This window comes from Leguminivora glycinivorella, chromosome 15 (genome assembly GCF_023078275.1).
Source record: "Leguminivora glycinivorella isolate SPB_JAAS2020 chromosome 15, LegGlyc_1.1, whole genome shotgun sequence".
Taxonomy (NCBI): domain Eukaryota; kingdom Metazoa; phylum Arthropoda; class Insecta; order Lepidoptera; family Tortricidae; genus Leguminivora; species Leguminivora glycinivorella.
In genome coordinates, this window is record NC_062985.1 from 22,236,075 (window position 1) to 22,263,461 (window position 27,387).

The 27,387-nt window shown below is 38.6% G+C and overlaps 1 protein-coding gene across 4 annotated transcripts in view; it reads right to left on the reverse strand.

The window, feature by feature from the left end:
* The window catches only part of LOC125233798 (acetylcholine receptor subunit beta-like 2), a 57,425-nt gene that overhangs the window by 18,025 nt on the left and 12,013 nt on the right, over nucleotides 1-27,387 (reverse strand). For 2 of the 4 annotated variants that reach the window (XM_048139906.1, XM_048139907.1), the window contains exons 2-11: nucleotides 27,120-27,140; nucleotides 25,454-25,647; nucleotides 24,870-24,998; nucleotides 24,158-24,319; nucleotides 23,900-24,059; nucleotides 22,968-23,095; nucleotides 22,295-22,470; nucleotides 16,781-16,933; nucleotides 16,464-16,582; nucleotides 15,843-15,955 (exon numbers count right to left, since the gene is read on the reverse strand). In XM_048139906.1, coding sequence (XP_047995863.1) covers nucleotides 15,843-15,955; nucleotides 16,464-16,582; nucleotides 16,781-16,933; nucleotides 22,295-22,470; nucleotides 22,968-23,095; nucleotides 23,900-24,059; nucleotides 24,158-24,319; nucleotides 24,870-24,998; nucleotides 25,454-25,647; nucleotides 27,120-27,123 — 1,338 coding nt within the window. In that variant the 5' untranslated portion in view covers nucleotides 27,124-27,140. Of the gene's footprint in view, nucleotides 1-15,842; nucleotides 15,956-16,463; nucleotides 16,583-16,780; nucleotides 16,934-22,294; nucleotides 22,471-22,967; nucleotides 23,096-23,899; nucleotides 24,060-24,157; nucleotides 24,320-24,869; nucleotides 24,999-25,453; nucleotides 25,648-27,119; nucleotides 27,251-27,387 lie in introns of those variants that run through there. The other 2 variants (XM_048139905.1, XM_048139908.1) reach the window with 2 other exon arrangements.

Genomic DNA, 27,387 nt, shown 5'->3' on the forward strand with positions numbered 1-27,387 from the left:
TTAGAGTCTGGCTAGCCAAATATTGTTGACAGATATTTCCTTGTGGTATCACCAATTGTCTATGGTTTAAAAAAAAGGCTAAAAGTCTGCTGTCAATTTATGTCACTTATTCAAATTGTTCGCGGGTTATTAAGGGTAAATCTTAAATATTATAACAATGACGATACCAAGCGAGGTCCGCAATTTGCTGTTTAAGCTAATAAATAATTACAACCAAGAGCGAAGTCGACGTGAAGCGGCATATAATGAAAAACTGCAATGTTTACAAGTCGTAAACAATATAGTAGGTTGGTGCTCTATTAATATTTTGATACTTTAAGTACTAGTTCTAACATTTGCCTATAACTTTGATTAAGTATGTGAATATAATAAAACTTAAATCTCATAAACAGGAAAAGAGTGTAAAGACAAGGAGAAACTCGAAGCTCTGGAAAGCATTAATAAAATAAAAATATTGGAACGTAACGACTTACTTACGAAAAACCAATATTTAGAAGAAATCAGTGAAGTGACTGGTCAGTAGTAATTTGATATAAAAATATAAAAAATAAAATAAATAATATAATTTAGCCTATATACGTTCCACTGCTGGGCACAGGCCTCCTCTCATGTCTGAGAGGGCTCGGGCTATATAGTCTCCACGCTAGCCCAATGCGGGTTGGAGACTTCACATAAATCTTTGAATTTCTTCGCTGATGTATGCAGGTTTCCTCACGATGTTTTCCTTCACCGTAAAGCTAGTGGTACATATTAAATGATATTTCGTACGTAAGTTCCGAAAAACTCATTGGTACGAGCCAGGATTTGAACCTGCGACCTCCGGATTGAAAGTCGGGCGTCATCGTCATATCCACTCGGCCACCACTGCTTATATGACAATAACAATATAAAATATATAAAAATATCTTGGTGAAACATGTCTATATATGAGCGGCAAAAATGTCGATAGTGCATTTTCTTTACCTACCTACTTAACATATTAAACAGACATTTGAAATAAAACTCTTTTAAACGGATTAATCGCGTATATTAACATCATGACCTACGTTTCGAGCCCTTTACAGCACTCGTCTTCACAGGTTCTACCCCTAAGACAGACATTTGAACCTTAAAAAATGTCAATTACCACCATTAATTGGATCAAATGCTAACAGATTTTGTCAAATTTCTGTACATATATTAGCAATTTCTATTGATTTTCAATATAAGTGTGCACAGAAAACAAAAATATTTTCTAGTATCAAAACTATATCTCCTACTATACCAGATTTTTTGAATCCCGCCAAAAGTTGACCAGCCCTAGATTTTTTTGAATTTCAGCATAACCTAAGCCATATTAAAAGTTGGGGCAATGTTTACTGAAATTCATTAGCGTAAGTCAGCGACAAAAATGTCAATTTTGGCCGTAGTGAACGCTGTGATCGTTTAGCTACCCCCTCCACCCGCTTTGCACCCTGCCAATAATCTAATATTTTAATGCTAAAGACTAAACAATATTTACCCTTAATACTTACTACCATACCTTTATCTTCCTCGGGGTAGCAAAAGCACCTTTATTTTAATTATTTTTAAAACTTTCTGCGTTTCTTCTGTGATTTTCCAAATAAATATATTCTGTGCTTGTTATTCATTAGCTATCAACTGATCGCTTATTTAGAAAACATTATTATTCTATGTACTATGTCATTGCGATATACCTACCATTGCGATAAATCAACTTTTGCTTATATTATGTACATTCTTTTTCCTGTTTTTGTTTGACCGGCTGATTGCATCAGAGACCAGCTCTGCTAGTCTTCAGTGTCACCAACATCTCCATCACCACCATCATCGATGACCATCTTGTTCCTTCACATTTCCTTTTTCTTTAATATTCTTTTATCTTTGTCTCTCTTTCGGTTTTCATTTATTTTTACTTTCTACTTTGTTAAAATCTTAAATGGCTGTGTGAGAATGTGTCGAATCATCAAAAACCTTCCTAGTGCTATATCTAGGTGAGGTAATCCTGGCGACAACGCTAATATCGGGTCTGACTGCAGCCGTTTGTTAGAGCCCGCGATTGGCGCAAATTACTCGCTAATGAAAGAAACGAACTATTCCAAAAAAGTACCTACAAGAGAAAAGATAGAAGTCCAGTAAGATTGTTTACTTTGAAAAAAACATGATGAAAATATGAATATATTTTACGTACAGCTAAACTGCTGATCATATTATTGCTATCAGGATTTTGTAATACATACTAATAAGGTAAGGTAGCGTAAGACAAACACTGAGGAAAGGGAGATTCTTATACTTGCAGTAAAATAAACGTTTTTCGCCTTATGTTTTTGTATATGTACGCACGCAAATAAATGATTTATGATTTATTTAGGATTTTCTAGCGAATCTAGAGATGTGCCATTCCCGGGAATTATTCTGTAGAAATTTTATAAATAAGTAACTTAATTAAACTACGTAGGTACCCAATTTAAATTGTTAAAATTGGATTTTAGACACTAGGGACCCCTTATAATTTGAATAATTTGGCCAAACTCTCTTCTCAACTGGGTCAGAAAGTTTTATAATTTTCGAGGCGGTTAAAATTATATTAATACTCACGCAGTCTTGGGAATATCGAATGCTCATTTGCCACCGACGTAGTATAAAAAAAAATACAAATCCGCAAGCGCTTCGGCACCTACCCGCATTTTAACCACCACGGTGACCGACGAAAGTTTTAGAAAACATAACCGCTGTTAAAAGTTGATTTCTAGATCGCGCCATTTACAGTAGTTTTCTTTGGGTCCCCTATTTTTGTTTAATCGCACGTGCCAATATTTGATTTATTTACTTTCCTAATTGAAATGTCATGTAGTAATACACTCTGTTGGTTACAGTTTCAACATGGTGCAACAGAGTGTAACACTAAACTTAACGACACGCTTTACGGCTCACTGATGCCGCTGTAAACTACTAAATTGCACTTTTGGTGTTCACGTGGAGTGCATTCAATGAGATGGTTGAAGTTAAACGCGAGATATTTTGCTGTAAATGCGTAAAATGTTAATCGTTTCAGATAATAAAATGTTTTATTGTAACACAGACTCTAAACTACAATTGAAAATTATCATTTTTAACAGTTATTTCCTCGTAGGAATTTGGCAAACTTAGAAAAACGAGATGGCATAAACTTTAGGTTATATTTCAATTACCTACCTATTGCAAACCAGTGACGAAACAGCTTAATATGACGTAATGCCAAAAAGTCGGACAGAGTCAAACCAAAAGGGTTTTTTCTACCCTTTTCGGACGGAACCCTACAGTTTTGCCATATAGCTAGGTAGTTTTGGCAAAATTGTGGACAAAGATATTTTCTTTGAGGTCAAACTTTTAACGTCTATAGAAAAAGAAATTAGCGCTATGTCAACTCATCTGATAGTTCATCTCGATTTCCCCTACTTAAAACAAAACTATGAACAGAAACAATTTCATTTCAAAACCTGCAAAACGTTTTGGCATTACGCAGCGGAAATATGAACAAATGCATTTTTTGCCGCCTTGCAGCCAATCAGATACCAAACTACTCTTTAATGTTTAAACGTCCTATGAAGGTACATCATTTAATGGAGATACGACGTTCTGTTAGCAAGTGAGATAGGAATCGCTTGTAAAACAAGTCTGTGAACGGAGCAGTGCGGCGGCGGCGGCGGCGGAGGCGGAGGCGGAGGCGGAGGCGGAGGCGGCGGCGGCGGCGCCGGGAGCCAAGAAACGGCCCGGTTTTAACTATTTTAATTTACGTTTCCTTTTTGCTGCTCCACATAACATGACATGAACAGTGTTAAATGACATGAATGATAGGCGTTTCCCAGATGATCAGATCAGATCAAATCAGATTAGATCAGATCCTTCAATAATCCAGGTCTAACTCCTACTCTACATCGTAGATATTCATTTCAGCAGCAGATAATTGTGTTTGTACAACTAGTGTGGGAGGAATTAGCGAAAAATTATTGCAATAGTAAACTTTTTGAAAAAATAAAAATTTGTTATCTTTAAATGTAATCTGCACTAATATTGATGTGAAAATAAAAATGACATAATAATAAAAATGTCTTTAAATGTCTTTAAACCTAAACCTAAAATAACTTTTTCTGAACGTTCCTAAGAGATGTGAGTACTAAATATAAAAATGAAAAAAAAAATTCTATCATTTAAAAATTTAATCTGAATATTAAGTATCTACTAAAAAATAAATGAGAATAAACGATTATTCAGGCTACATTAATACGATACCTTCAAAAAGCAGAGCCATAACACTTCGTTTAAAGCCTTTCTTAAGGGCTATAAATCCTTAAAATATACCGTCTAGGCGAAATCCCGCTCAAAAACAATATTGTAATCCCTCCAGCGAGAAATGTCGTTAGATTTCCAATTTAAATATTCAAAAGGTGTTAACTGATGAAGCATTAAAATGTCTCCGTGATTACTGCTAGTGACGGGACAGCGTCGGGAATGTGTCCCAGCCACAGAACACCCCACTAGAAGCCAAATGCAAGCGATATTGTTCGAGACGCAAATCACCGATCCTTGCGGGGTGAGGCGGGCGCGCACGGTGCTGCCATTGGTCGTTTCAAATAATGGCGCGCCTTTATGATTAGCAGTAGGGATGGGAATGGGACATGTCTATTATAGACAATGGTACCGGTACCAGTACTGTGGTGAATTTGTTTTGCAACAAATTATAATATTATAATTAAATTATAATAAGGACTAGTTACCCTTCGGGTTGGAAGGTCAGATGGCAGTCGCTTCCATAAAACTAGTGCCTACGCCAAATCTTGGTAGTAGTTTCCAAAGCGGACCCCAGGCTCCCATGAGCCGTGGCGAATGCCGATGCCAGGATAACGCAAGGAGGATGATGATTGTGATAGCATCTCAATAAAAATCATTCTAATAACTAAACTGTGCATTTTTACTTACGTTTATTAAGTTAAATTACCAACAAAATATTCTAAACTAATCGATGAACTAAATACCACTACAGACTCTACAGATTCTAGATAATTATTCACTATTACAAATCTGCTTTCTTTTATATTTCATAAAATGGTAGCACATGGTACGAACGGCAGTACGAAGTTCCCGCAACAGACATAAACTAACATGGCCCCATGCCTAGTCGTTTACGTGAAAGGGATAGCATATCACATTGTTAACTCGGCAAAAAGGGATGGACGCGCCTCGGCGCCGCTCAGCACAACCATATTGACCAATATAAATGAACTCCGCGGATAATAAACAATATTCAACAAAATAATTAATTTGACTTAACTGTGGAATGTTATTCCATCTTTTTTATATGTAGAAGTGTTAGAAGACTTGCCACACCACTTTATGCTGTAAGAGACCATTGTTTGCAACCAAATTTGATTATTTAAGATTTTTTCCCGAGCGGACACGGACACTGTTAGCGGGTCGTATACTTGGGCGCTACTGATCGGTGTCGCACGCGTTCAAACTTTTATAAACCTGATTTGTCGTATGCTTGGTGACCGCGAGTCGCCCTGTAAGGGCCGTCTTGTTGTATTGGTCTGTGGTCCCAGCACAAATGGGACGGGAAAACCGGGTTGTGAGTTTGTCTCTTAATACAGATGGTATTTGTCTGTTACATCGCGCGGCACATTCGGTATTCGTTGTCATATTCTTTGGGAATGTTCACTGGTTACTGCTGCACAACGAATGCAGCAGTAAAACAATATCAATAACTAATATGGCAAATACTAGTGACGAAAGTAATGAATGAAGAATGAGTCACCACAATAAAAACTAACATAACTTAAAGAAGTTGACAAAAAAAACGGGTAAGCGATCCAAGACGATACCAAAATATATTCACTCTGCAGCCGAAATAAAACTGTGTACAGTCAGCAATAATGTCGAATTAAAAGAAGGTCGCATAAATAATTCTATCTAAATCCATAAGAGTACGTGAGATATTAAATTATATGGCAGGCATATCCTTTTTGTACAATATTATTGCCGGTGACTGAAAACATAAAATAACAGTCACCATTTTTCCTCAAAGAAATATTCCCTCAATTATGGAAACAGATAATCCCCAACACCAGTAACATCACTAGGTAGGTACAGCGCATTGGATACAATTTCCATTGCAGCATTCTAAAATCTATTTGAATTTTCAAAACACTTCGGTGTTGAGAATGGTTGATTTTGTTTTATTTCTGAACAAGATCCGATGCTGATACACTTTATTGAGTTTTATTTGCTTTTGGTCACTGGAGCTACCAGGGCAAGCACGGTGGCGGGATAGAACCTATCACGACGTGTAGTATCACATGTACTGTAATAGTATATTGCGATAGCAGTGCAAAATGTATTATTGGAATATGTCTTTTATAACGTTTTACAGTCCATATTGTCCTTAAAAGCTTCGACAAAAGAAAGTAAATTACTACTTTGCGCTCTAGTGCGGTTTTAGCGATCAAAAACGTTTGAGAACGATGCTATAAGCATAAAATACATTTAAATGTGTAAAAGCAAAGAATCTATACTCGTAAGTTCAAGTAGGTAATTTCCACTTTTAAATTTAAATTGCACTTAGTTCGTTAGGAAGGAATTCAAATAAAGAACAGTAGAATTGCAGGCGGCGCGGCGTGCGAACTCCCGCGGGGGTGCTCGCTACATTTTACTACCTATCGGAGACGCGAATATTGAACGGTGCGGTGTCATTTTGGCGATCAATGAAAATTTTATGAAGTCGTAACTTGAAACTTATTCGCATATGACTGCGGTGCTGACACTTACTTTGTGAGTTTTGAAATGGTGAGCTCAAAATTTCATAGTCATTTTATAAACGAAATCATTTCTATCGTCCCCGACCGCATGATTAGCTAACAGTGGGCGATGCACCTTGTCACTGCAATATTACAATTTCGGTTTTAAATCGTCCATGTACCTAATCATATCGAGCTAAGTTATACCTAGCGATTCTGAAGCCTCGCCGGTGCAACTGTCATTTTGAACGTCAAACTTCTATGAAATTGTATTGTTTACTTTACTTACCCGCTGACTATCTCTAAGGGCCGGTTGCATCAAACCGTCTATCATCGGTAAAGCATCCGTTAAATTTAATTGTATGGGATGTTCCATAGACGTCTGCTGCGTCAGCTGCGTGACGATGATGTGTCTGTCAAATGTGGTTGATGCAACTGGCCCTAAATGCCTTAACTACCAGCAGGTAAGGTTATTTAAATACTACTCATTTTAGAATTGGTCTTGTTTTAAAAATATTTTTGATACTGTCGTAATCCGATCCATACGTATATCATGTCTGCAGTAAATAGCGATGTTACTTGTTCCTTAAATGTCTTCACAAATAGGTAAAAATGAGTGAGCGTCGGCGTGTTTACGGCCGCCACAGACGCCCGGAAAGCGATATTTACTTAACGCGTAGAGACGCTATTTCAATATTAGATCGTCACGGCAGCATGATGGATGGATGGCGGGATCACGCCTGAATAAGTCACGCAGATGACGACTGTGACTGTATGGCGTGTATACTCCGTATTGTGATTCAGTTTTTACCATTATTTCATTTGCTGACGGTTTAGGAAATTTAACATTCGGGGAGATGAATGAAATACGATTGTGATAAATATGTTGGCTCTCCGTGGTCAATTAGAATTGAATGCTACAAGCCGGTTTTGAAACCATTTCACGCCAGTGGAGCACATTTTCAGATAATATTATTAAGAATTAGAATAAATGAAGATGACTAAATACCTACTCGTATCACATAATTCTCGTTATTTAAGATTGCTTTATGTTTTTAAACAAAATAAAACCATACAAAGTATTTATTTAGCGCCATCTACTACGTATGTAATCTGCTGGAGCGAATGCGAGAACGACGCGACAGAAACCCTGGAAGTTGTATGTTGTTCTTGCTTAGTTGCTTACCGGCACCGCCTACGGAACAATTCAATGCTCATAGATTTTACTGCACAAAGTTATTTCTTTATGTAATTGAATTTGGAATATCCTCTGTAGGTATATAATTATCGATAGGTACCTAAAGGCCATAGGAAAAATTAAAAATGATTTTATCTTAGTATGCTCATCTAAATTTTCCGTCCGCCCCTTAGTGTAACTCTTGTCCGTATTACGGATGGTTAATAACGACTTATTAGTTATTATACAATGAAGTGTTTTTCATAATTTGTTATTTCATACACAAAGTGTTGTAATAACCATAATAAAACCAATATTTTCAAAAATATTTACAGCAGATAAAATACATCAAGCCTTTGTTTCAGTCTCACAAATACCCTTGAATTTCGCCACAAGCTCGTCGACCGCGCCGAAGCCAGCCAGCTATGAAACCCGCACAACGAGCTACTTATAACTTTGGAAACCTATTAACTTGATCAAAATTCTATTTAAATTCAAACCTTGCGGTACTGAGTTAAGGTTAATATTTGTGGTCAAGTTTTAATGGTATACGAGTTTCAAATTGTTCTCTCGTGTTTGCGGTAAACAAAATATTGGTCTCAAATCTAGTTTCCCGAACAACGTCTAGCCAATCTAAAAGAATAAATAATTCGTTCAGAAGTCTCACCACTGCAGCAAAGCAAACCTGAAACCAGAATAAGCTGAAATCCAGAATTTTCTTCCGTGGGAGTCGTAGAAGTCGACTGTACGTTATGGGTTCAGTCATGGTGTGGGCGATGGGCTAGCTATTTTTCACTGCAATCACTATTTATTTTGCTTGTTAAGAGTGACATTGAAACTTGAGCAATTTATAGTGCTCTGCCTCCCTGTGCGGTGTGTCGACTACCAAAATTTGGCTTTGCACCCTGATTTTTCGTCGAGATCGACAGTGTTTACTTTTCATTAAACTATTAAATGTTTGTGTGTTGGTCTACGGGTAATTAACGTAGACCCAACACTGCGATGCTATCTATTTGGTTTCGGGGGCTGAATGATTTAGTTAACGATGCTCATTTGGTTTTTATAGCCCTCTTTTGTTCATGTTTTATTGAAAGAAATTTATTGCTTCATTAAGTGATATCAGTATTTCATTTTAAAATGCAGAACTACAAAAATAAAACCGCCTTCAAAAATAAGCGCGTTACAAAACACGGAGAAACTAAAAAGCCAAAAATAATAAACCTTTCAATTCAGATTTCTTATCGTATTGCAATAAGCTAAACATCCAAATTATAAACAAATCAATTATTTTTGTAGTCGGTACCAGACCTGTTCGTCGCCTTGCCTGTTTGCCCCACCCAACCATACACAGGCTGGTACCGACTCCAAAAATAATTGATTTGTTTATAATTTGGATGTTTAGCTTATTGCAATACGATAAGAAATCTGAATTGAAAGGTTTATTATTTTTGGCTTTTTAGTTTCTCCGTGTTTTGTAACGCGCTTATTTTTGAAGGCGGTTTTATTTTTTGTTAAAAAGTTTATTTATTTGTTGATTTTTAGTGGTTCCTAGTGATATTATATGTATCAGTCCGAATACATGTACAGTAGTGAAAGAATTATCCTTTAACTCCTAACCATTGAGGAGTTGACCTGCCATCATCAGCTCAGCCACATAAAATTATTACCATCAGACGTATATACTGGTGTACCTTTGAAAAATAGACTAAAAACATTACATGTGCCTATAACATTTGAAGAGTTTCCTCGATTTCTCCAGGATCCCATCATCAGACCCTGACTTGGTGCCAATGGGACCATCTCGGGGTTATACCGGTTCGATCAAAAAAAAAATTTTGAAAATCGGTCCACGATTCTCGGAGATATCGAGTAACATACATAAAAAAAAAAAAAAAAACATTCAGTCGAATTGAGAACCTCCTCCTTTTTTGAAGTCGGTTAAAAATACAGGAACATACCCAAATCAATTATAATTATTATATTATAATATATTCAGTCATAATAATACTTACATTTTAAAATAAAAACATCTTAAGTTGTAATTTCAAAAGATCCTATTTATGATATGAAATACTAAGTAGTTTCATATGAAAAATACCTCTATTACTCAAACGAGGGTCTTCAACAGGAGCAGGAGTCGTCCTTTCCTTAACCGATACAGACATTTCAAGCAATATTGCACCTCAGATTCGTTCGTTCATAGTGATATATTTTGTGTGAATTGTAAACTATTCTTCATTTCCTTTCCAGAAACAAGTTACACAAAAGAACGTCGCTCAAAAATGTAATACATCGCTCAAAGTGTGTTTCCTTGCGAACGTGACTAAAGTTAAACCACAATAAAGTTAAACAGGCTATATGCATGTACTTAGCGTCTGCTGCACGTGGGCTTCAGCAAAGATACACCTCTCGCTAGATATCTCACGTCATGCCCAATTTACATATACCAATGAAAAATGGTTTATATCTCCTGCGTTGTGAACTAGAGTCATTTCAACGACCTTTGTTTATACGTTATAGATAAACATCTACCAGCAAGAAAATAACCGATGGTTTAAAAGTACGGAGAATTTTGGAGCAAGTCATTTACCTACCATGAGACAAGCTGGTCATCCAGTCACGTTTTTTTTAAAGATAGCAAGCAGTATGGCCCTCGCTGAAAATGATTATATCGGTGTGTACGGAAACTGTATCTGGAGCTTAAGGGTGGCAGCTAGCGCGGGTTTATCACTTTTAAACTTACGGATAGATATTGTATTACTCTATCTAAGTGTTTGTAGTCTATAAGCGCAGGAGATAAATGGTTATCGTGCAATGCATTTGTATGCAGCCGTGGCGAGTGGCTTGCCGTAGCTTAACGGATCAGATTTATGATATTTGCTCTTTAAGAAAAAAAAAAATATTGGGACACCTTACACAGATCAACCTAGCCCCAAACTAAGCAAAGCTAAATTGTTTAACTTTATACCTTTCGACGTGTCCCAGTCTTGATCAAATGCGTCATTTTATACTAATTTAAAATCGATACCTATATATGTAATCGATAGCTGGCGGCATCCCACTCATACAGCATCCGGTAACATTCGATACTAAGTATGTCAGATTAAAATGCAAAACTACCATAAAAGCAGCGTTAATAAAAACCTATGTATATGAAAGTGTTTCATCCTCAGTGTTTCATTCTATATATTCTGTTGTTGCATTCTCTATCTAAATGTATGTGATCTGTAAGCGCAGCAGGTTATCGTAGGAGCTGTGATCGTGATGAGTGCAGTGGTGGAAGTTTGAGTTTTGCGTTTGAGAAAGGGTCCCGCGAGGGAGCACTGTCTCTGCGTAGGGCTGAAGGCCTGGAAAGTCCCTGAGAGGTTCCTAAGTAAGAAAATAAACTACACATTTTACAAAGGTGACTGTGTTTATAAATAATAAGCGTAGCCGGCGGGCCGAAGTATATTCTATCGTTGTGCATGCTCTATCTAGCTGCCGGTGGTCTATAAGCGCAGGAGACAAATGGTTATCGTGGATGCATTTGTATGCAGCCGTGGCTCGCCGTCCCGCGGTTTAGAGGATCAAATTTATGATATTTGCTGTTTTTAGGAATAGAAAAATATAAAATCAAGAGTCAGCAAAATAAGATAAATACATGCTTCAATTTTTTGACTACATAAGATAACTGACACTCATCAAGCCAATACAAGAAACCCTAAAACAAGTAGATTGGATGTTGAATTATTTGTCACATAGGTACAGATATTTATTTTACGTATTTATCTACATATAGTCATCCAAATCGCAATAATAATTTATTCGTTTTAAAAACTTCCTTCTTTGTAACGGTCGCTCATGACCCAACTATGAAAGAAAACCCCGCGTCTTCATCCCCTCAAAAGTCCATTTTCTTACAAAAAAATAATGAAAAGGCTCTGAATAAAACAACTCCGCTCGCGGCCAGTGGCCTTCTGCGAAAATCGAAATTCCTTGCCCCTCTCTATCACTCTTGCACGAACCAGCAGAGATGGAAGATGGAAAGGGCCGGACACAGTCATGAATATGTAACAAGTTAAACAAACGGGGCCCTTAAGAGGCGATTAAAACCAGCTGCCCTCTCTCCGCGCCGTTTGACGTTGTTCTAGAAACGTTTAGAAGATTTAAAAGCTGGGAATTAATTTATTTTTACACAAAAGAGACTTAAAAACAATGGCATATAAAAAAAAAGACAGATTTTACAGTTGCTCCGCGAGAGATTTGAATATTTAAAATGGAACTATTGGAACGGGGAAAGATGAAAACGGACTGGAAATCGGTGCTTAGTGGGCATTATTCAATAATTATGGCTAACACTGGCAATGAGCTGACCCATTGAGGATAACCCGTTTTGTTGCAAAATAGAAATGTATGGCAAATATAATTAGATCACATACCTAATTGTGAAATTATCTGTCTAGCAAAGAAATAATACTTATTGTAAAATTTAAAATAAATATTATTTTGTGTCAATCAATTTGGAATCCATTAATACTAAAATAGTAGGTAGACTGGGTAGACATAGACCCACTTCGTAAACGAAACGTAAGGCTTGCCATTAAACTGAAAACAAATTACAGCCAATTAATACTGGCTTCTGTAATGCCACTTCGAACCAAATAAATAACTTACGCCGCGTCTTGCGTGAGCGACAAACCCGCGACGGCGACGCGATGCGATGCGATGCGACGAAATCAAATCTTCTATCTCTATGGACTTGTCTTAGGTGGGCGACGGAACGCGACGGCGATGCGACGCGACGAACTAGCGATGAACATGCGAATGTTAAGCGACGCGATGCGACGCGATGCGATCAAACCGCTGTGTTCCTATGGGAGTGTCTTGCGTAAGCGACGGCCCGCGACGGCCCGCGACGGCGATGCGACGCGATGCGATGGCGATGGGCGCGCGATCAAGCTATTTGATTTTTAGAAGCAAATTCAATACGTAGAGAGGTCGGACTAGAGAAATAACGATTGAGTCTCACATTTCATTCTTTATATTTTCTTATAATAAAAATTCAAAATATTCAAATTAATATAAGTTGACCAAAGGAGTAATGTGCCTAAAAAGTAAGGAAATTACAACTTTTGTAACTTGTATTGACAGCCTTTGATTATGTGCACGGTGATACGTGATTGTCTGCGTAAAATATTAAAATTTAAGTGTGAACTAAAAATATGAAACACTAGTGCGATGACCTTACGATATATGTACTAGCACGACTTTGGTCAATAGGATCACAAAATTAGCTAGTTATTACAACGGGCTCGTAGCCTAGCGGTTTCGACGTCTGGACGCCGCGCCAGCGGTGTGAGTTCGAACCTCAGCTGAAGCGTGCTTTTGCAGTTTTATTTTTGTTTCTTTTATTTTCTATTATTTGATTGTTTACTTTTTTTTTCTGTAAGAATCTACATTCTTATTTTTATTTTATTTTTAATAACTCCGGCTTTTATACTAACAAGGAAAGGTACCCATACAAAAAAATATAATTAGACTACTCTTTAAGGGGCGTTCACTGTAATTCCTGCGATTCCTGCATTTATTGTAACTCTTAAATAATAATATTATCCTAAACCAGAACTTCTTGTTGACATAAAAAAAAACATACATATAAGACATACCTTTGTGTCGATAGATATTTTTCAGTACAGATGATGTTTTTTTACGCACTAGTGCGAGAAGTGGTTCATTATTTATTTATTTATTTATTCCAAGAAAAATTTCACAGCATTATATGCCAGGTCGAAACTTCGGAGGCTCATCTGTACTGAAAAACGTCGTACGATACACGTGCGAAAAGGAAATTCGTAACTCGTGTCGATTTAAAACACTCCCTTCGGTCGAGTTTTAATTTATCGCCACTCGTTTCGAACTTCATTTTTTACGCACTTGTATCGTAATGTACTATTTTAAAGCACATAAAATTCGAATAAAATACACTGCTGACACGGCCCGCTCACTGTTCAGTCTGCGCCCAGCGCTCATAGACAGTGGACCTACGTTCGATCGTCCGGCGCACCGTGCTCTCGTAAGCACTGGTCCCACCGCGAGCTAGTAAGCTATGAGCTATCGGCTATAAAAACGAACAAAAGATAATCACTCCCGTGTAAATAAAAGAGACACGGCGATGTTTATAGTTACTCGCCCAGCAGTGACTCTATCAATATCGCCGTGTCTCTTTTATTTAAACGGGAGTGCTTATCTTTTGTTCGTTTTTATAGCCGATAGCTCATAGCTTACTAGCTCGCGGTGGGACCAGTGCCGTAAGCATAAGCAGCTAGATAGTTCTGAGAAGTGCTGTATAGGTACTGCGACTAAACAAATCTTGATCCTGTTGGTGGCAAACAGGCATACGGTCCGCCTGATTTTTACACATGCAATTTTATCCAAGAAATTTTACTTGAAATCTGATGAGAGTTTGAATTATTATTATATTTCCGGACCAGGGGACCGATTTTTGAGTCTCACGCGTTCGAATTCAGAAAATTGTCACTGAAAATATTAAGCAATTCACTGTTTTCAACCGGTATTTTAGTGACAAATCCCATATGTGAGATTCAAAAATCGGCCCCCAGGATGAGGTTCTGGTTCTCATGGTGGAGTCAGGATATGGTCAACAAAACTGCTATTTTACTCATAATATGTAACTCCATTATGTTTGGGCTCATTACATTTGGGCTGATGAGCAGCGTCGATCTCCATGATGTCCAAGGTGACATGATCGAGTCAGGAAATGAATAACAGAACTGTTATTCTACTTATCGTAACTCGACCATGTTTGATCTCATTAGCCGGGCCAATAACACATGTAATTTTTTGCACACAGCTCAGCTCTTTGAAACTGTTTATTTTAAGTTACTTACAATTTAAGTAGGTACCATAAAATAATAATATATTCTTATCTCTTGTAAACTTTACAAAAAAGTTAACACATAAAACCAAAAGAATTGTTACTAGCAATTAAATTCAAAACTATCAAGATCATTCTTGCCTGTGTGTTGCGTTACCGGTGGCTCGCGTACCGAGCGCCAACGCCATCTATCAATGGCTAATTCACGAAATTGATGAACGCTCTAAGGAATAAGGGCTCTTAGTGTAGTGGTTATGCCAGTCGACACTAGATGGCAGTATTAAAAAACACTGGGTTACACTGTATGACATTTTTTCATTTCAACATTAAGTTAATAGCATTCTTTATAAGTAAATAGTATACGTTAATTCGTCGCTCAGTTTTGCCGTGAAGGACGGACAAATAAATAGACACACACACACTTTCCCGTTTATAATATTAGTATGGATTAAAATAAACATTAATTTAATAAAAACAAAATGCAGTATTATTGTGTGCTACTTAAAACTTTCCTTGTTAGTATAAAACCCGGAGTTCTTAAAAAAAAAATAAGAAAGTAGAATCTTAGAGAAAGAAATAAGCAGGTAAACAAAATCAAATAATCCATACTGATTAAATTGGAAAGTGTGTGTGTGTCTGTTTGTTTGTCCGTCTTTCAAGAGAAGCCGCGGGCAAAAGCTAGTAGAACATAAAAGAAAAAAAGTAAATAAAAATGCAAAAAGATTGCGTGAGCCGAGATACGAACTCACGACACTCGTAGCGCAAACGATTCCACCTAGAAGTCAAACCCGCTAGACCATTTGCACATTGTGAAAGACGGCGAATCTTGTGATTCTAATCACCAAATGCTAGTGCCGAAGTTTCGCGCGATGGATACGCGATGACCTTGAGCCATCGCCGTCGCATCGCGTCGCATCGCGTCGCGTCGCGTCGCGTCGCCCGTCGCTCACGCAAGACAGAGCGTTAGTTATGTTTCCAGCACTCGAGCTAACATTGGCAAACATAACAGGTCCCTTACCTCATTGTCCTTGTCGGCATCCTTGATGTGCTGCGCGATGAAGCGCACGCTCTGCAGCGCGGCGGCCACCTCCGGCGACAGGTGGCGGGGCAGCATGTTCTCAGATTCCGTTACTGACAACAAAAACTTCTTGTTATCTTCCTCGTCATTGCATCCTGTGTTTAAATACGTACTTGCGGCCTTAACAACACAGCCTGAACGCGTCCATTTGTCCAGGCTGTGTTGTTAAGGCCGCAATTACATGTTGCACGTTTTTGCGTCCGTGGCACACAAATGGTCTCGCCGGAAGATCAGCGCTGACCCTGTGGTTAGCATTACGCTGAGGCGGGACCATTTCGTGGTAAACTATTTCATGGATATGTGATTTTTACTTTGTTTTTAACCGACTTCATTTTTTAATTATTAATTTTTCTTTTAACTTTGAATGTGCTTGTCTTGTTTTATATGTGTTGTATCTTGTTTATCACGAATAGTGCGTACCTATGATAAATATGGGTTCCGTGAAACAAATAGTGCGTACCTATGATAAATATGGGTTCCGTCTGCTTGCAAAGAGAATGAGTATTTTGGCTACATTTCTAGGAAAGACAGTGCTATGTTTGACATTGAGCGGTAAGTTACCTGAAGGTCTTTGATGTCCCCCGGCGGCCATCATGTCATCTTCAGGGTTGGGAGACTTCCTGTAGTCGCCGTTGTCCTCATTTTTGCTGTCACCGAAGGCATCAGTCAGGCTGTCGCGGCTGACAACAAACATGGGGTATCGTGATTAGGCGTCCTAGGCCAAAGTAAATCTCATAAGAGCTCCGCGAATAGTTTTTTTGATTTTGCCATACAACATGATGATTAAATAAATATCAGCAGTATGGACAATGAAGCTTGTTGCAGATTTGATTAATGATGAAAAGAATGAGGTAGTGGGCCGGCTGCAGCAGCCGTACCTCATCTCGAGCTCGTTGGTGTACCCGTTGGAGACGAAGGTGTCGTCGTACTCCGGCAGCGAGTACTTGGTGCGCCGCATCATCAGCAGCTTCGGCATCAGCTGCAGGAACAGCTTCTTCATCCACGGCGACATGGTGTGGGTTGATGGGGACCTGGGGGGGTGAAACACATTGAAAATCGTCAAACTACTTACTTTTATTTAATTTTTTAAGGCATAGGTTATCTTTCTCTTTTCCAATGTCAAAGAAGGCATAATTATTAAGCTAATTAATTTGTTGATTCCTGCTGTTGGTACTGCTACTGAGTAATAGTATTGTATCGTAAAATTAATGCATTGTTGCCGTTATTGTCAAAAAATTCATACAACATGTCACGCGTTGTTGATCACGCGAGACCTGTAAATGTCGGGAGCGTATTATACGTAAATAATTTATACGACATAATATATAATCCGTTTCCATGGCTTCATTTCATGGTAGTCCATGAAATGAAGCCATGGAATCGATGTAGTCATCGATTTTGATTTTCGCGGCAACAAAATGGCAACAATAAATAAATATTATGGGACATTCTTACACAGATTGACTGAGTCCCACGGTAAGCCCAAGAAGGCTTGTGTTGCAGGTACTCAGACAACGATGTACAAATATACAAATACTTGTAATATACAAATACTTATATACATAGAAAACATCCATGACTCAGGAACAAATATCTGTGCTCTTCACACAAATAAATGCCTTTACCGGGATTCGAACCTGGGACCGCGGCATAGCAGGCAGGGTCACTACGCGCTAGGCCAGACCGGTCGTCAAACACAATGTCGCATCGCACCGCGTCATAGCAAAAGTATTGTAATAGAAGTAGGTAATAACTTTTTAAGTAGTCTGAATCCGAACAGTACCATTAACTGCTTACTAACATTGGATTTTGACCATAGATAGTTTGACCGTGTTCTAAATTTCACGCACGTGAAGCATTTCTGCAAGCATTCTACTCCCTCCCAGCCAGACAACAAAAGGGCTATTTATGTGATGCATCCACTGGCATACTGATTATGAACTCTAGCACGTTTTCATAAAGGTGATAACTGATAACTATATACAAGCATGATACTTGTTTATGATATGACATAGCTTGCGAGCATAGCGGACCGCCGGAAGTCGGCAGCTTCTGTGCAGTTGTTGCAAATTTACATTTGGGGATGTATACTTTTGTGTGTCCGCTTAGCTAAAAGCTAAAAATGGAATATCATGCAGAAATGCATAAAATCACGTAGGACTCCGGTTAGTACGTGGCGGAGGCGGAACGTAAAATTTGACAAAACTTGAAATTTTTATGTACGTATATCGTGAAACGTTCCGAAGGGCTACTATTTCTAAGGCATCAAGAAGCAATTGCAGAAATCTTACCAGCCTTTTCTGGCTACCGACAAAACGTTTTATGATCTGTTTTGCCGCAAATGTAAAATCACCCGGAATCCCAAACTACACCACACCAAAATATTACACATACACACATGAATAGGTTTGTGTGATACAATGACACCGAGCGCGTGCATTCAATGAAGCATCCCAATTTAGGGCGGCGCATATTTCAGCGCGGCGCTATCGACACAAAGCAACAATGCCGGAGATTTACACGCCATTGTACACTGCCGGCTATTTTACATCCTTCACTATGGTTCACTACGATACCTTTGTGACTACTTTTATGAGTTTTTAAAAGTTTAAACAACAATTGTATACTTTTAGGCGGAGCAAGACAATCGATTGTGCGTTAGGTCACTTTTGGAAATTTTAACATTATTTAGTAATCCCAATTTAGTGCGGCGCATATTTTCCAAAATAATTTTCAAGACTAATTCCAACAGGGCCTAGTTACCCTCTGGGTTGGAAGGTCAGATGGCAATCGCTTTCGTAAAATTAGTGCCTACGTCAAATGTTGGGATTATTTGTCAAAGCGGACTCCATCAGGCTCCCATGAGCCGTGGCGAATGCTCGGAATAACGCAAGGAGGATGATGAATGTATGCGGAACATTAAGTGAAGCGAAAGTGGTTTATCAAGTTAGTGGCAAATGGAAAATGGTATGTATGTATGTTCTAGTTGTTAGTAATGAAACAATGAAACCGCTCGACAAATTGCGCTAACTAATAGCTTTTATCTCGCGATCTGCCGTATATCACGCGTGCTATTATTGCAGCGACACGGTTACAATACCGCGTGATTTATCATCGGGACTGCAGTAGCTGCCGCAGAATTAGCTGGAATTTTAGGCTTTGCGCAAAATAGTCCACATTTTGATGTTGTATCGTATACAAAATTAGTATACCGCCCTCGTACTCGTATAATGATGTGTTAAGTATCATTTCACCACCCTCTTTCCTTCCGTGTGTGTTGTAGAAGTCGACTCGACTGCGATATGGGTTCAATTGTCACAGACAACCTTTTCATAGCCTCTTGAACTATGAATTAAAAAAAAGCGCAAACAGATGTGCTAACAAAAGTGCAATTACGAAGCCCTGCTTAACTCCGCATGAAACAGACAAGCTCAGATTGCTCACCGTTGATGGTAATGCAGCACTTCATTTCGAAGTTTTATAATGGTCCAGAAATATTCATTACTTATAGTTTTCCTGATACCTAATCATAAAAAAACTGAAGACTGAGTAGAGCATGTAATATGATTGAAAATGCACTTGATGTAGCAATAGATGCGTCAAAACACCAATTCGGCCGCTCCAATGTACTTATGTGAAATTTGGACCACCCGGACCTAGTAATGTAAACTCTTAGTATTTCCGAAACTTCATTATCCTGGTTCCGCAGCTACCTTTATGGCAGACGCCAGCGTGTGAAAACGGATGATAATTTGTCCAACTGGTGCGAGCTCTCCGCTGGTGTTGCGCAGAGGACATTCTTTCACCAATTTTATTTTCCATTTTTATCAACTAGTGCACTTCAGTCATCATACCATCTTTACGCAGACGACCTACAGATTTATGCAGCGGCCGGCTTAGACGATCTTCCCTCGCTGATTGATCAAGTGAATTGTGACTTGGAGTCCATACGGGATTGGGTGAGCAGATTTGGGCTCAAAATTAATGTTCTTAAGTCACAGGCGATAATCATTGGCAGCCCTTACTTTACTACGTAAGCAAGCTCTCACATAGTGATACCTGAAATTGTGTTTGATGGGTGCACTATCCCTCTCTCCTCTACTGTTCGAAATTTAGGTATCACCATGGATCAGACGCTGTCTTGGGCTCCTCATATTGCTGAAGTGAGTAAAGATATTTTTGGGTCCCTTCATTCTCTTCGTCGATTGCAGAATTTCCTCCCTTTCCATACCAAGTTGACTCTTGCACGATCTCTCTTGCTACCCCTTCTTGACTACGGCGACGTTGCATTAGTTGATCTCAACGAAGAATTGCTGGACAAGCTCGAGCTATTACAGAATGTTTGCATCCGGTACATATTTGGCCTCCGCAAATATGACCATATTTCTGATTTTCGCTCCCAGCTCGGGTGGTTGCCGATCCGCCGACGTAGAGATGTGCGTGTTCTGTCCCTACTTTACAACGTACTTTATAACCCCTGTTCTCCTTCTTACCTTACCGAGAGATTTAAGTATCTGGCTGAGGGCAGTGAACACCGTTTACGTTCAAGTGCGAATATATCACGCTTGCTATTCCTATGAATAATACACGTACGTGTACGCAAAATCATTCACGGTGCGCGCTGTGAAATTGTGGAATGAGATGCCTCTGTCGCTCAAACGGTCTCAGTCTGTGACATCACTCAAGTTGAATCTGAAGAAACTTAGGCTTTCTGAACAAGTATGATAATGGTTGGGAATTTTATATATAATATACTTCTTGCCATATTTATATGTATATTATGTTTGTATTGATATATTGATATATTGGTTAGGTACATATTTTGTATTTTATTTATGTACTCTAGTATGTAATTTATTTTATAGTGTCATTTTGTATTTATGTAGTTTATATAATTGTTAGCAATATTTTGGATTACTTTTGACCTTTATCGTACTCCTGTAAGTTTGTCTATCTTACGTACTGGAACGATCCTCTCATCTTCTCCAAGTTAGCTGGAAGAGATCCCTTATAGGGATAAGCTCGCCTTTGTATCTCTATTCCTACAAATTGTATATAAACTGTTGTACACAATAAAGTGATTACTACTATTAATGTACCAGTTGCAGAATATTCACAAAATTTCCGTAAATTACTAGAAATTTTGATGAGAAAATTGTTATGCCAGTTACTATTGAGAATTGATCATTAAAATTAGGATAAAATGAAAATGAAATATTTATTTTTCAAGTAGGCATATTACAATGCGCATATGAACGTCAAATAAAGCTACGCCGGCTCTAACCCTACGCCTCAGCCTCGAGAAGATTTCAGTCCCCCCTCAGTTAGGAGGGCGGTATCCACTATGGGACCGGCATGAAATCGGTGGGCCACTTCTTATCAAAACATTACATCTTATAATTAACATGAGAGGAATGGAAAAAGAGGGGGGAGGCCTTTGCCCAGCAGTGGGACACAATAGGCTCAAAATAATAATAATAAATAATAATTAACATGCATTAAATAACAAGATAAAATTTAACATGCAAAAGTATTCATCAAAAAAAAAATTAAAAATATTAAAATATTAATTTAGGATGTATTGCGCAATATTATATTTAGGATGTATTGCGCAATGTTCTCAACAGTTGACGATCGCTTCATTTGATGTTTGAGTTACACACTGCCGTTCATTATTAACTCATCAAATGCCATAGAAATTGGTCTAAAAGCTTGGCAATAAATGTGCGACGAACGATACCGAGAACTTGTCATGAGAGACTTGACAACAATAACGCGTGTTCAAGCCTTAACACTTTCCAACGCGCCCGGGTTTGTCATACGAGTAAAACATACCTACCGAAACATACATACCGTCACCGTCACCCAAACGCTAAGCGAGTCGCATGAAAAGCAAGTGTTTTTGGAGCAGAGCAAACGTAACGAGTTACAAAATCTAAGTTTCTTCGCCAAGCACCCTTTTATGATACGAGTAGATACCACAGAACACTGTGACAGAACACCTCACTTACTAGACGGTAAAACAAAATCACTAACGTCACTACTATTAGCAGTCTCCTGTAGTAATTTAGTATTGGGACACAACCGCTAGATCCCGTTGTGTGTTGACGTTTACACCATGCACTCATGTAATTTTGAAATATTTGTAAAACTGGCATTTAAGTGATATGCACAATCTGACTTCTTACAATACAATACAAATACCATACTCTTTATGCACAAGAAACAAAAACAAACTAAACAGATGAACTACTAAGGATGAACCTAGTCTGTAATATGTACTATGTAATTTACATATAATTTAATAAAATTGTACATGTCGTTTGGCGACCACATGCTCTTTGTAAACGCTTCATAATGTGGTGTCTGTGTAATCTGTGTAGATAACATACCTGAAATGCACGTTGAGTATGCAGACCGTGACCCAGACACTGAGGGAAACGAGTATCATGGTGAAGAGCAGGTACTTCCCGAGCAGAGGGATGGCCAGCGAGGTGGGCGGGATGATCTCCGCCAGGCCCAGGAAGAACACCGTCAGCGACACCAGGATGGAGATGCACAGTGAGATCTGGAGAGAACTTGTTCTTTAAATATCTTTCCAGGGTTGCTTGCTGTGAGAATATGATCGTCACCTTTCAAAGAGGCCTTCATATTTGAGAGCGATACCTAATACAGGAATAATAAAAGTCAATGTCCATTTTATGATTACGTACGATTTCATCCGAATACTGAAGGACCTCTGGAAATCTCACGAGAACATTTGTACAGCCCAGCTAGACCAAGAGTGCAAATGTTGGGTACTCACTTTGTTTGTTCTAATGGTTTTGTTTTTGTTAGATTTGTAATAAAAGCTGCTTTAAAACAATGAAATAAATATTTACAAAATTTATTTTTAATTCAAAGAATCGAATTATATCAAACCATGCTCTTAGTTAAATTCTTCCGCACAGTCATCAATTTGTATTATGAATACAATAAATACAATACATATATATTAATTTACACATTACATTATACAAATAAGGCAAATCAAAGATGAATATTATGCATTTGTCCGTTTCATACCTTCTCGCCAGAGTCCGAAGGTAGATAGAACACGAGTACAGTGAGGAAGGTGAGGCCGACGCAGGGAATGATGAGGTTGACGGTGTAGAACAGCGTCTTTCGTCGCATGGTCAGTTTGAAGGTTATGTCTGAAACAATGTTTTGATTAATATGTGTCGGAGACAAACCGGATATTGGCACGGACAGTCAATAGTCAGCTGACGTCACAACCAACCAGTTGTCCCCACTTCGTGCGCTAGGTCGGAGCCGGGATACCTGAGACCCAGCACTCTCTGGCGGACCACGCTAGAGACAAGAGGTCTTAGAGCTACCTCAGAACTGTCCACGCTATAATTGTTCTAAATAAAGTTGTTTACCCATCAGTTATTGTAAAATTGAAAGTGTTTTTTAAATAAATCGTTGATTGCTATCGCCGTCGTTGACCCGTATCCTCGATGACCCAGCAACGCCCTGATGTCTGAAGATGGTGGCAATCCTGACATTCCTGACCTATCCCCGTCATATGTATGTATTAATCGATATGTGATAGGAAAGTAGCTTTCCTGGATATTATATAATGGACCAGTTAGTGCAGTTATACCTAGTGATAAATAATTTATTTATTTTTAATATTAATATCCCAAGATTAGTTAACTGATTTGCCATAAAAAGCAGGAGATTCATGATTACTCAATTGGTACTCGATTTCTCGCCACGTGACAAAATAAATGTTCACGTGTGAGTTTATTGATACCTATTTATGTAAGTAATAAAATAAGTACCCATACTAGAGTCGGTGAGGAAAGAGGAAGTCGTGAAATGTAAGTATGAGATGGGATTCAATGCAATACATTTGACGACACTTCTCTTTCCAAGCAGATTCAGTAAGTTTTTCGTATATCCATAAAATTCTCACGGACTGACACTAGCGTGCGTTAATTGATCAAACATACCGGAGAAGGGTTCGTTAGGGCAGCACGGGTAGTACTCCTCGTTCCTCGTAGCCGGTACTTCTAGAATGTCCCACTCCACGGAGAGGTAGAACTCGCTGAGGTCGATGCCCACGTGCACCAGGCTGCTGCCCGCCGGCTGGTCCATGTGCTTCAGGTCCACCTGCCCAATTATTTGACTCAATAGCTATCAATGGGGGTGTTGTTAGAGTACGTTATTTTTGTGTTTCTACCTCTTTAATTTTGAAATATAAACGTTACCTGAAAGCCGCTGTACGTCCAGGAGCCGAACTTCATGAAGCAGGTCTGCTCGTCGAAGGGGAAGTACTCGACGTTGATCTCGCACGAGGACTTGTAGATGGCCGGCGGCTTCCAGTTCACTTCCCCAGTGTACTTGATCGTGGCTTTGGTCATCAGCGTTACCTAAACATATCAAAAATGTAAAAAACATTTTAAGAAGAGTGGTATTTCTTCATACAATTTACATTTTGACTGAGATGCCCAGCCGAGCAGCCGGCAAGAACATAAAAGCAAGAGTAGGTAAGTTTTTAGGTATCGGCTCAGAGGCACATCCATACGAATATTATAAAGGGGAAAGTGTTTGTGTCTGTTTGTTTGTCCGTCTTTCACGGCAAGACGGAGCAACGAATTGACGTGATTTTTTAAGTGGAGATAGTTGAAGGGATGGAGAGTGACATAGGCTACTTTTTGTCTCTTTCTAACGCGAGCGAAGCCGCGGACAAAAGCTAGTAAGTAATATTTGGCTGTCGTTTTAAGGCGAGGGAACCGCTGTTTCTCTCCTGGGTATGAAGGTTTCATAAAAACTAGGGCTTCCCAAATTTTAAATCCCGTGGATCGTAGCAACAAGTTCGTATAACGAATTTACAAATTGACTGAGTGCCACAGTAAAATTAAGGACTAGAAGGGGAAAAGAAAGAAAGGGAAAGTAGGGGACAAAAAACCTTGTGCTTACTTCGTAATTGCCATCCCAGTTATTGTAGAGCACGATGTCGGGCAGCCAGATGTGCTCCGAGGGCACGTACAGCATCTCCACGCCGCCGTACTCGTCCGGGTTCCACTGCAGCTTGTAGTCGAACCATTTCTGAAACACAACACCACTTCATGAACACATAAATACCTAGTAGACTCAAAATGGTGAAGAACTTCCGCTAGCATCCTTGGTGTACTATCTAAATGTCTCAGGTTTTTCACAAACTAAAGGATTGTTCAACGAATGGGCATGCTTGCCAAGCAAATATCAAACGAGTAAATTCGCTATAATATACAATTCATCTATCTACCTTTGAAGTATGTATGGGACTAAGATGTTCGATGCTTATGTATACCTATACCTAGTCTACCTACACGCCTTAGGCATAAACAGATTTACGATACGTAAACCAAAACCACGTTGCCGCCAGCAACGGGACAGAGCCAAGCTGCCGGTGATTAGCGCCGCAGAGTGTGACTCTAGACAGGGTCGGAGTATCCGCACCGCGTACACGTTGGTGACGGGCCGGATCAGCAGGTTGTTGTAGTACAACGCTTGCTACTGACCTGCTCCACCCAGAGATTGGTAGTCATGACTTGGTTCTTCAGGTTGACCTCCATGAGCTGCGACAACTTGAGGCCGAGGCGCACCGTGAGTATGTCGGACACGTTGGTGACGGGCCGGATCAGCCGGTTGTAGTTGCTCAGCAGGTCGTCGTACAGCCGCTTCACGTTGGGGTTCGCCTCCAGTAGCCTGAGCCCTGGAATGAGGTTATCAAATAGTTATCAGAAATAGGTATGCCCATTTGATCTTTAATATTAATTGTATAAGTAATGCATATAATCCGTATCCGTATACATATATGTCAGCGGACGATCGTAAAATCCGCCAGATCACGAGATTCCTAGGCATATCGTGAAACGGCGCCAAATCATGAAATGCCTAAAAGTTGTCCAGGCATATCACGATGTACCTGATAAACAACACGGCCGATCGATTAAAGCAACGCATTCATCGATATTCCTAGCTCTATAGCGGGCACTTCGTAGAATAGTTTCTTTCTTAGCCATTGGTGGCGCTGCGTATGCGTGTGTAAAATAGAAGTGCAAAAGAAGCTTTTTTCTACTCGTCAACTTTAATTTACCAATTACTATAATATTAATTATTAGCTATAATTATTTATTATAATTACTAACACATGTCTTGTTTTGTAAATTTTGTAATTTTTTTTGTACAATTTAAATGTATAATTATGGACCTGGTCAAATTATTGAAAAAGTTAATTTAATATTTATTCCAATTAGGTAATAATACAAGTCTCTTTTCATTTCATTTGTTAACTACAAAGTTTTTAATTTAATATTGTACTTATTATGCTTTTTTGCATTTTTTACTTCAATTTTAGAACCCTAATGTATTGAACGATATGGCGGCGTATCATGATATGCCTAGGAATCACATGATCTGCCTAAATGCCACTGGCGGGTTTTACTTGGTGAAATCACGATATGGCGGCATTTCATGATATGCCTAGGAATTTCATGATCTGCTTAAACGTCACTGGGCAAATCGTTAAACGGTGAGTTTTGAACAATATGGCGAATGTTACTACGCCAAATCATGATTTGGCGCCGTTTCACGATATGCCTAGGAATCTCGTGATATGGCGGATTCTTCGTTCGGCCGCCGATATATACAATACATATAAACATAAAATAGAGTCATTCTCGTCAGGCAATTCCGTATTGTTTTCGATGTTCCTCGTTATACATACATATAAGGACAAATATGTCTTGATATTTTAGTGAATTTTAGCTCCATTCTACTCAGAATTTACTTTTTAATAATAGAATATTTAATCTTCAGGCCAAGTGATATCTAAGCACTGTTTTTATTTTATAGGTATATTAACAGGTATACTTTGGTACACCGACTTTCAACCGATTTCGTATTTACCGGTTATAATTTTGTACCTACTATGTATTTTAACGTTAAATTTTCTTAACTGTTTTTATATTAAGTGGTAGTGGTAAATGTTTAGATACGAGCCTATATTATTTAGATTCCTCTGCTGGACACAAGTTTTCTATCAACCCGCGTATTTTATAAAGCAAAGGTTAGGAAGCCTTTCTTGTCCTTAACATATCATTCTTTTATCAATTAGTATTCTAAAATCTTGTAAGAATCATGTCTAATTTTACTTACATATAAAAAAAGTAAATTACTACTTACCCATACAACTCCTAGCAGACGCTATAAAAAACAACACCACTTGTAACTTCATAGTGCTTGATAATTATTACAGTTTTATTTTCAGTGAGTCATGTTTATGAAATCCTCTCAGATGCAGTTTTCCCGTGAACTGAGTGCGTGATCAATAGGGAACGAGAGCGCTACTGTCGCTCCTCCAGAATAGGATAAATTTATATGAGAAGTAACCTTATTGCAACGAAATAAAGATGTAAACCAATATGGTAATAATGAAGCGAAAAGGAGGACG